This window comes from Electrophorus electricus, chromosome 1 (assembly GCF_013358815.1).
Source record: "Electrophorus electricus isolate fEleEle1 chromosome 1, fEleEle1.pri, whole genome shotgun sequence".
NCBI classification, from domain to species: domain Eukaryota; kingdom Metazoa; phylum Chordata; class Actinopteri; order Gymnotiformes; family Gymnotidae; genus Electrophorus; species Electrophorus electricus.
In genome coordinates, this window is record NC_049535.1 from 13,643,200 (window position 1) to 13,654,274 (window position 11,075).

The 11,075-nt window shown below is 41.0% G+C and overlaps 2 protein-coding genes across 5 annotated transcripts; both read left to right on the plus strand.

Moving 5' to 3' along the window:
* Nucleotides 1–990: 990 nt before the first annotated feature.
* LOC113580047 (tubulin alpha chain) lies at nt 991–5,055 on the plus strand. 4 transcript variants are annotated; one of them, XM_035524022.1, is made up of 5 exons: nt 1,395–1,588; nt 2,927–2,973; nt 3,171–3,393; nt 3,559–3,707; nt 3,851–5,055. In XM_035524022.1, the coding sequence occupies exons 3-5, from the start codon at nt 3,213–3,215 to the stop codon at nt 4,826–4,828; spliced, it is 1,308 nt and encodes a 435-aa protein (XP_035379915.1). In that variant the 5' UTR covers nt 1,395–1,588; nt 2,927–2,973; nt 3,171–3,212; the 3' UTR covers nt 4,829–5,055. The 4 variants fall into 4 exon arrangements, with proteins under 4 accessions (XP_035379921.1, XP_035379913.1, XP_035379910.1 ...); XM_035524028.1 differs by lacking the exons at nt 1,395–1,588; nt 2,927–2,973 and adding an exon at nt 991–1,086 and having other exon boundaries at nt 3,329–3,393; XM_035524020.1 differs by lacking the exons at nt 1,395–1,588; nt 2,927–2,973 and adding an exon at nt 999–1,101.
* Nucleotides 5,056–7,077: 2,022 nt separating this feature from the next.
* On the plus strand, nt 7,078–10,523 carry LOC118241991 (tubulin alpha chain-like). The gene is made up of 4 exons (XM_035529998.1): nt 7,078–7,180; nt 8,395–8,617; nt 8,916–9,064; nt 9,394–10,523. Exons 1-4 carry the CDS (start codon nt 7,178–7,180, stop codon nt 10,369–10,371), a joined length of 1,353 nt encoding a protein of 450 aa, XP_035385891.1. The 5' UTR covers nt 7,078–7,177; the 3' UTR covers nt 10,372–10,523.
* Nucleotides 10,524–11,075: the final 552 nt, after the last annotated feature.

Here is an 11,075-nt window from a genome sequence, read left to right on the forward strand (position 1 = left end):
AAATACTGATACTTGTCACAATTGATATCAAAAGAAAAGATCAATTGATATTTCTGAGGCTAAATCATGTCCTATATAATCTGCATGTCACCTGACTTATAATACAGCATTCCTTTAATCACTGGTCTCTATATCATTACCTAATATTATAAATATTTTAGAAGAGGATGGAACCTGTTTTTGCCACCTAGAGCTTTAACATCTATCAAACACATCTGTCTTCTGTATCAGGAGAATTCCCAGTGTCTTTAGTTTAACCTTCACATGTATATCTGAGTGTTAAGCACAATACATTTAAGTAAAATCAGTTTTTAATTTAAGCAAAGACACTACATTTAATTAATTAAACTCATCTAGAATAAGAGTACTGTAAAATAAGGTCTAGGATGTCTTAAAATAATTAAGTAAAAATTAAGCATTTTGGGGGGGAACAATTAAAAGGTTATGTCTGATCTCTCCACCAGAGGGCATAATTACTTGAATAGCAGGATCTCCAATTACAGATTCATGACATCCTACACTCTCACTAGTCAAACTATACCAAAATCTGGCCGGAGGTACCTGTGGACAAGAAAAAAGGCCTAAGTAACCCAACCAGTACCTGATGAATTCTCACAACTTTGCTGCCAGTGCCAGCCTACTCTGGAGGCCCAGAAGTTCACTTGTTTAGTTTGAACTGATTACCATGGAATCGTCTAGCAATAATCAGTTGTCCTCTATCGTCTCAAGTGTTGACAGTAATCTATATAAATGTAGTCATTAAAAAGCTTTGAAGAGGCAGTTATATCATAGCTAGTGTTTAGGATGAAAGCACAATTCACTGTGACCCAGAGAGCAGTGCATAGCAGAGCTGTGAGGTAGGGAGGGTCACCATGGTGATTGCTGGTTTCCAATGTCAATATGTAAGTTTATTATGAAGCCAGCTGGGCATGAAAACACAACGGAGATTGCATGCAGGGGGTAGGGTGGTGGTGGAGAGGTGAGTAGAGGGGGGAATGTTAAAGGAACAGTAACAGAAAGACAAGAGACTGGAGGGGAGCTGGGGAATGGAATTCACTTATGAACAATGGATCAACAAGCTGAAATGTATGTTTGAAGCAGGTAAGTGTAATCTTACACCTGGGGCCAACATCTTATTGCTTCTTATTTGTTTTACCACCACTGTTTGATGTGCTCCTGTATTCTCCCCTCCCCCATTGCACCTTTCGCTCGTGTTTTAGTTTAGTTTTAAGTCTTTGGTTGCCTGAAAGAAAATGTTAAGTTATCTTTCAAGTGAGAGTTAAATATTAATGTGAGTGCATGTATGTGTGTGCATGCTTGTCTGTGTGTGCATTGATGTGTTCTGCCAAAGAGGAGGGGCACTGAAGTGTTACTGTTTATTCAGCACACTATGGACTTGTATGACAGGCTCACCTAAATCAGGCAGGCAAGAGAACAGTCCATACAAACGGGTTTAACCCCTTTGTTGCCATCAACAAAGTTCGTTTCCACGACATCATCAGGGCCTATATATACCAATATACAGACAGCTAAACACAAGATTTCTCCTCCGAACTCCTGACAGCGGTCTGAGAAAAGAACTAAAATGGTAAGACATTTCAGCAACTTAAAGGTTTGGCTACATTTAGGTTTTTAAAGGACTTTGTCATAAGTTGGTAGTGGTACTACAAAAAGTAACATTAGTTTCTATAGTATTTATTAATTAGCAGGCAATTAAAGAAGAAAGCAGGTTTAAGGGAAATACTTTTTGAGGGAATGAGGGAATGTGCAGTTGTGACAAAAGATTTGTGAACCTTATAAATTATCTGGATTTGAGAAACGTCATAATTAAACATAAATCTGTTAATTTAAAAAAAAAAGCACACAGTGGTGATATTTTAAATGGCCATGTGGTCAATGAACTTTTCTGAGAATTACTTTATGGTTTAAATTAACAATATCACTGATAGTAAAAGAATGTACACCCTTATATTTAGTAACTATTGTGAAAAATATTTAGTACATTTGGGCAATAACCTCAAACAAATGCTTTCTTTTAGCTGTTGATCATCTTTGCACAGCAGTTAGGATGTATTCTGACCTATTCCTCTAAAATTTAACTCTTTTGGTTCATGTACATGTTTGGCATTACTTGCTTGAATGGTCTGCTAAAGCTCTGCTATCAGAGCATAGCATTTCAACATTCCACTCTCTTGTGGATGTATGACCTAACCCTCTTTTGAGTTTTACATCACAGACTCCTTGACATTGTGGTGCAGAATTTCCTGATACACTTCAGGAAATTACTGGTTCCTAATGATTTCAAGCTAGTCCTTTACTATGTCTGACAGATAGAGTTTAATATTGGTGTTGGTGTGAAATATTCAGTTTTGTCCAAATATTTCATCTGTCCTTGAAACTTTGTTCAAGCAATCTGAAACATTCAGGTGAACTTGAACAAATTTGAGAAGGGTAACAATGCATGATTTCTTTCTTTTCTTCTTCCCACCAAAAAATGAGGGCAATGATTTCTTCTGTACTTACCTCCTGTGAAGACTCATTGTTCATTGTTCATTGTTCTTAAGAACTCATGAATACACATGCTCCAAAATGCAAGACATGCCCACAGATCCTTTGTTAAAACTCTAGGGCTCTTCTTTAGTTTTGTGGTGCGCCCTTAAACAGATTATTGTAGGACACTGTTACCAAGGAGGACACCAACATTGGTGAATTTCACTTGTTTGTTTCTCTACCTTATATTCAACGTATTCATCTGCCCAAATGTGGATTGAGAAGAGCTATAGTCTTTAAAAATCATTTTGCAATCCCTTTGTTCTGTCAGTGATCTTGATTGTTTAAACCATATCTTATTAAGTAAAGATATGGAAACAGATTTTTTTTTGGTATGTGTGTGAAAAATAACATTTGATTTTTTACTCTCACATAGTAGAAGATCAGGAGCCATTGATTCAGACATCTGGAAAATTACAATAGGTTCATGAGCTTTTATCACAACTATACATAGCACATGTAAACACTTGTAAAATGGACATAGACATTTCTAATTTTGTTGTCCACCAATTACAAGTTATTTTGACTTTTATATGACCTTTTGTGAAAGTAACATATTTCAAAAGCTGGCTTTTTAGTTGTGTGAAGTCATCTATGAAGCTCTTTCTAACTCTCCCCAGCGTGAGTGCATCTCAGTCCATGTTGGCCAAGCAGGTGTGCAGATGGGCAATGCATGCTGGGAGCTATACTGTCTGGAGCATGGAATCCAGCCAGATGGCCAGATGCCTAGTGACAAAACCATTGGTGGAGGAGACGACTCTTTTAATACCTTTTTCAGTGAGACTGGAGCTGGAAAACATGTACCGAGAGCTGTTTTTGTAGACCTAGAGCCCACCGTCATCGGTAATTTGCTGCATTTCTCTTCCTGCATCTCAGACTCACAATTTTCATAACTTTTCTTTTATATAACCTTTTCTCTGTACAGTCACTAAGAGCATTAAAGCATTATATTTTGGGAAAAAAAATACTGTGGTGATTGAATGAATGTTTTAATGATTAATTCTTCAGATGAGGTCCGCACAGGTACCTACCGCCAGCTCTTCCACCCAGAGCAGCTGATCACAGGGAAGGAAGATGCTGCGAACAACTACGCCCGTGGCCATTACACCATCGGCAAAGAGATCATTGACCTGGTGCTGGACAGGACCCGCAAACTGGTGAGAAATAATTAAAAACACAGTACTTGGAGGTAACTCAACGCAATATTGTATTGTACCGTATGTAGAATAAGATGTTCAGTTTATGTCACTGAATTTGCCTGTAAAACAATCACACAGTAACTTCTTTCTATACCCCCTAGGCTGATCAGTGTACTGGGCTTCAGGGTTTCCTGATCTTCCACAGCTTTGGTGGAGGTACAGGATCTGGCTTCACTTCCCTGCTGATGGAACGCCTGTCTGTTGATTATGGCAAGAAGTCAAAATTGGAGTTTGCCATTTATCCTGCTCCTCAGGTCTCAACAGCCGTGGTGGAACCCTACAATTCCATCCTGACCACACACACCACTCTGGAGCACTCAGACTGTGCCTTCATGGTGGACAACGAAGCCATCTATGATATCTGTCGTAGAAACCTTGATATTGAGCGTCCCACCTACACCAACCTCAACAGGCTCATCGGTCAGATCGTCTCTTCCATCACAGCCTCCCTCCGCTTTGATGGAGCCCTGAACGTCGATCTGACTGAGTTTCAGACCAACCTGGTGCCCTACCCTCGCATTCACTTCCCTCTGGCTACCTATGCCCCTGTAATATCTGCAGAAAAAGCATACCATGAGCAACTCTCTGTTGCCGAGATCACCAATGCTTGTTTTGAGCCAGCTAATCAGATGGTGAAGTGTGACCCTCGTCATGGCAAATATATGGCCTGCTGTCTGCTATACCGTGGTGATGTTGTGCCCAAAGATGTCAATTCTGCCATCGCTACCATCAAGACCAAGCGTACCATCCAGTTTGTGGACTGGTGTCCCACTGGCTTCAAGGTTGGAATCAACTATCAACCTCCCACTGTTGTTCCTGGGGGAGACCTGGCCAAGGTGCAAAGAGCAGTTTGCATGCTGAGTAACACCACAGCCATCGCTGAGGCCTGGGCTCGTCTGGACCACAAGTTTGACCTCATGTACGCCAAGAGAGCCTTTGTGCATTGGTATGTTGGGGAAGGCATGGAAGAGGGAGAGTTCTCAGAAGCCAGAGAAGACATGGCTGCTCTGGAGAAAGATTATGAGGAGGTGGGCACAGACAGCATTGGGGATGAAGGGGAGGAAGGAGAAGAATACTAAGACCAACATGGCTCACTCTCCCATCACTCTAGTTTGTGAAAGCTATAAGCATATGAGGTGGGCACAGACAGCATTTGGGATGAACAGATGGAAGGAGAAGAGTACTAAGACTAACAGCCCTATTATTTTTAAATGTTTTTAAAACAAAGGCATTGTACTGCATTCTGTATTAAAACAAATTACACATATGCAGTATTTTCATTTGAATAAAATTTTTAGCAACATTACTTTGGTTCTACTAAACATATTGTCTTTTCCCCATTGTCTATTTACTACCATAAAAATCCTTGCACAGACAGAGCTGATATAAATACAATGAAAACTGTTTAATAGTTTGCTAATGTCCTATTTTAATGCTATATTTATTAGAAGATTCAAAATATTCTGCATAAAGCTCATCACCCGATCACGAATGACTAGTCAAACAGTGACAAACATAAAAACCGCTCTCATAACAGAGAAAAGATGAAACACTTGATTTTCTTTAAAGGAAATCTTCAAAGAACTGAAAGGTAAGTGCTGAGACAATAATGTATTTGAAAGACCACAATTTGCATACAAATAATGCAAATGTAGCAACACCAGACAATGATATCAAAGGCTCCATGGAAACAGGGACAGCTTTGCATTTTGTCTGAACACAATTTACATTTACATTGATATAATTTTCAGGAAGCTCATTATTTTGGCATAGATTTTATACACAACATAGTACTGTGAATAAACACATTTTATTCCTTTGCAGCTTTTGTAGAGAATTCATTTGAAAAGGTTAGTAGAGGTTCATGTTGGACCTAAGTACTTAGGAATTACATGAAGAAACATTTTCAGTTCCTTAGTTTTCAGTTTTGAAATGTCACATTCACGTAATATTCTTTTTCATATGGATTAAATAAGAATGAACAATCCTGATAATTAAAATGAAGGTGAATTTCATAAAACAGCTTACTTTATGTAAAATGTACTCAGGTGTAAAGCATCACATCTGAGTACCATATCCCTGAATTACTGCTGGTTCAAATACAGACACAAATTTGGATTCACTCTGGAGTGCATGGAACGGGCCTGTTCCTCTTTTGTACTGGCATCATTACACAGCAGTGACAGCAACGTCATTACCAGCACATTCCAGACATTTGAAAAACTAATTTTATATGTTAGAAGGACTTCGCATGCATTCGAAATCGCAGAGCTTTACATTTTAAATGGTAATAGATATAAAACAATCAAATCACAGGAGGTTCAGGTGACATCAGTCTTCTTTCGCTATCTCTCTCTTCTTTCTACTCATATGTAAGTATTTGGATTTTGACACATCTTTTTGTTGTTTTGGCACTGTACTTAAGGACACTAAAAATTTAAAAAGAAACAAAAAAATGTCATGACTGAGCTAAGATTGCAAAATGTCAGCTTTGATATAAGAATGTGATGAGCAATATAGCAACAGCCTTAAAATTAGCATAACCCATAAGAAATTTGTCAGTCACTTTGTTGCTTCTAGGAATTCGTAATATAGACAATATATACATTCTGTTCCACACAGTCCCCAAGTTCCCTCGCATTTACTACATACTTATCACGTGGTCAAGGGAACTGCAGTTAGCGAACGAAGATAGCGACTGAAACCACTTTATTCTGAATGCCATACTACTACTACATCACGCAGAACACATACGTCTCGCCTTTTTTCGTTTCTCCCAACAGACGGGCAATTAAGCAGTTCCTTTATTTGCTAATGTGGCTAAAGTGATCTTGACAAGACACACAATGACTGAAGGGTAAACTTTACTTTCAACTTCCTGTATAATAATAAACTGTTATTCACTTCTCCCAGCACAGTTTAAAGTTCCCTTCGAACTTAACGTTATCACCGCCTATCGCTTAAAATGGCCCGGATTCATTTTGTAGTCCACTTCACAGGGAACTGCTAGAGCGATTGAAATGCACCACTAGTGTCTGTACGCTTACATGCATCCATGTTTGCGTGTTGATCTCTGTTTAAATTCAGTGTTTTTTCTTTGTAAGGTTTGTGGGTGAAATGTGTAATAGTATGAGATTTACAAAAGGTTATCTGAGTGCGTAGCTGTTTAAATATGCAGCTGCGCACTTTTAAGAGTATTAAGTCTCCCTTGCGTTCTTTCTTTCTTTATCCAATCGGCTGACCGTTGACCATTCAAATGAAACTGCCGCCTAAGTCACTCCCGCCAATAGAAATGAAGCTTCCTGTAACTACTTTTATACTCCACCCATCGCTTCGACGATATATAACGTTACCCCACCCACGCCCCAGTAATACTGCCTTCGTTCTCCGATTCATCGACATCGGTCTGAAGGAAAATAATTGCAAGAATGGTGAGTCATACTTTTGTGCATTGTAAACTTTATAGTAGCCTGTAGGCAACGAAAATAAATTAATACCCCCCCCCGCTTACCGTGTATAAAGCTTAAAATCGTCTACCTATCTAACGCTACCTTTACTTTAGTCTGGGATCGGCGATTATTACATATTTAGAAACGTATGGGAAGAAATCAGTTTCGCCTTAGTTATTAACACAAGTAAAGATGACAAAAGCTCAGCGATCCAGTGTTTGATGGGTGAGTAGCTTCCCCCTGCCAAAAAGAATTAAACACATCGCGAGAAGCGCGAAGTTTTAAGCGAATTACATGCATAGACAAGATCATGCTTACAATATTGTTTAGGGATGCATGTAGAATTGTAAAGTAATCGCAGCACATGTCAGCTTGGTCTGCGTTGTCCGTTTCAGACACGTTTCTCCTTCCCTCCATTTCTCAGTTCGTGATTGAGGAAGCTGGGCGGTTAAGGCGGGGTCTGTCCGTCGGCCTCTTTTGCGCGCTTTTGTCTTTCATTAAGTGAAAGCGAAAAGGGTCACGGAGTTTTTGTCCGCCTCAGAGAGGGAACTTAATTTCAAGTTACAGTGAATAGTTATTTGGCACGGTTTAAGTCCTTTCGGGTCGGACGAAACTATTTCAGTCATCTTTTGTTCTAGGCCGCATAACCCCATTCACTAAACTAAGGCGCAGTTTTGGTGCGGTTTGTACAGATGCACCATGAAAGTTGATGTTGGTTTATTCTTTAAATTCAGTATATATGTAGATGTAAATAAGGTCACACTTTACAAGTGGCGTGTCCCATCTCTCACACAATGGGGTCCTGGCGATCCTTCGATTGACTGATTTGATTGCGTTTTAGAATGGGGTCATTGGTTCGGTAATGAGTTTGCCGTGAAAATCCGTTAGTTCAGGTGAAATGTTTCTGTACAGTCTACAAAACAGGGCGCGTCCCTATCCTCTTAGCTAATGACCGAAACAGATGTATGGCAGGGTTATTCCCTTTTCTGCCTGTCTTTATAGGCAAGGCCTGCACAACTACGACACTAAATATTTCATTTAATTGTTGCTGTACGATGTTACAAGTTTCCCTTTATAAGGGACTTATCACATGCGGTACATGTTTATTTTGCCCATTTTTGTGCTGCTGAAACACATCATGGACAGGTTAGCCTTAACTACTCCTTCCCCTTCTGTCTGTCTCTCTCCCCTACCAGCGTGAGTGTATTTCCGTACATGTTGGCCAAGCCGGTGCTCAGATGGGCAATGCATGCTGGGAGCTGTATTGCTTGGAGCACGGGATCCAGCCAGATGGCCAAATGCCTAGTGACAAAACGATTGGTGGAGGAGACGACTCTTTCAACACCTTTTTCAGTGAGACTGGAGCTGGCAAGCATGTTCCAAGAGCTGTGTTTGTAGACCTGGAGCCCACTGTAATTGGTAAAGACTTTTCCTTTACACACTCTGGACTTTCTTTGTATAAACCTTTTTTTTTAAATGATGCATGGGCCAACTGTCAGTTGTCTGGCTGTTGGTCAACATTGCTTTTAGGAACTGATTGCTTATTTGGTAGCTAATGGTAAAGAGAAACAGTGAAGTGAAGCAAATGTCTCCATGCGGTTTTACTGAAATCTAAGCCCAGTCTCTGAGATGACTAATTTTGAGCTATTGGGTGGCTGGGGCATAAGATGCTGTCTTGGATCAGTGCTGAATATTTATTCTCCCCCCCCCCCCCAAGATGAGGTCCGCACAGGTACCTACCGCCAGCTCTTCCACCCAGAGCAGCTGATCACAGGGAAGGAAGATGCTGCGAACAACTACGCCCGTGGCCATTACACCATCGGCAAAGAGATCATCGACCTGGTGCTGGACAGGACCCGCAAACTGGTGAGACTCCCTGTGGCCCTTGGGGGGGGGGGGGGGGGTCAGGATGTGTAGCTGCTAGGGCCAGTGTTTGAGTATACTGAGCCATTGTTTACATTTGCTGATGCTGAAGTAGAACTTGCATATTTCAGAGGTTATCCTTTTATTAAAACGCAGAGCAAATGTTTACAAAGCCAAACATTTAATTTGACTTCCATAAACAATCTGGGAAGGTGCTCTGTGTAGCAGAATTTGCATAGACTTTAAATCTTGATTTACCTTTTTATTTACAAAAGTAGAACACGGCAGTCTTAAAATTTAAATACTATCTACATGTTCTCCAATTTCTTCAGGCTGACCAGTGCACAGGACTGCAGGGTTTCCTGATCTTCCACAGCTTTGGTGGAGGTACAGGATCTGGCTTCACTTCCCTGCTGATGGAACGTCTCTCTGTGGACTATGGAAAGAAGTCCAAACTGGAATTTGCTGTGTACCCAGCCCCACAGGTCTCAACAGCTGTGGTGGAGCCCTATAATTCCATCCTGACCACACACACCACTTTGGAGCACTCGGACTGTGCCTTCATGGTGGACAATGAAGCCATCTATGATATCTGTCGTAGAAACCTTGATATTGAGCGTCCCACCTACACCAACCTCAACAGGCTCATTGGCCAGATCGTCTCCTCCATCACAGCCTCCCTCCGCTTTGATGGAGCCCTGAATGTTGATCTGACTGAGTTTCAGACCAACCTGGTGCCCTACCCTCGCATTCACTTCCCTCTGGCTACCTATGCCCCTGTAATATCTGCGGAAAAAGCATACCATGAGCAACTCTCTGTTGCTGACATCACCAATGCTTGTTTTGAGCCAGCTAATCAGATGGTGAAGTGTGACCCTCGTCATGGCAAATATATGGCCTGCTGTCTGCTATACCGTGGTGATGTTGTGCCCAAAGATGTCAATTCTGCCATCGCTACAATCAAGACCAAGCGTACCATCCAGTTTGTGGACTGGTGTCCCACTGGCTTCAAGGTTGGAATCAACTATCAACCTCCCACTGTTGTTCCTGGGGGAGACCTGGCCAAGGTGCAACGAGCAGTTTGCATGCTGAGTAACACCACAGCCATCGCTGAGGCCTGGGCTCGTCTGGACCACAAGTTTGACCTCATGTATGCCAAGAGAGCCTTTGTGCATTGGTATGTTGGGGAAGGCATGGAAGAGGGAGAGTTCTCAGAAGCCAGAGAAGACATGGCTGCTCTGGAGAAAGATTATGAGGAGGTGGGCACAGACAGCATTGGGGATGAAGGGGAGGAAGGAGAAGAGTACTAAGACCAACATGGCTCACTCACTTCACTCTAGTTTATGAAATATTCCAGCTATTGGCATAAGGCATGGAAATCATTCTTTTATCTAAGCATTCCATGAAGTTGTTTTTGTTTTTCTCCCCCAAATAAAGTTTCAATAAAGGAAAATGAAATGAATGTGTCTCTTGGGGTTAAATGGCACATGTAGAGATCTGGATAATTGCAGGTGCATGTCTTTGCACAAATATTCACCTGTAGACTGATGTCCTAGGATGTAGCACACCCGTGATCATCCAGTTTTGTCATAAGCAATGATTCTGGGTCATTTCAACAGCCTTAAAATTCAGATAATGTGAACAGGATGTGGGGGGTGTTCCTTCACCAAGGACAAAATATTGCCAAGAAAAGCAATAAATGGGCAACTGTCACCACTAACAGCAGTGTCAGCTGTGTGAAAGCAGCTCCTGTAACTCCATAGCCTTGGACTGACTAAGCAGAAAGGTCTATGTAAATACCCATAAAGAAGGTTTTGTTGCTCCATGCAAGATGAGAACTGATTAGCACTAGTTTCTAAGATCATCAATGCTTTGTAAACAATACACTAGTTGGCTACAAGCATTAGATGTTGCTACTGGTTTGGCTTTGAGGAATGGCCTTTCCATTGCACAATATAGCTTTGAGAATTACTTTCATAAGACTTAATCCTCTTAATAGGCTCCTGCTTTGGGT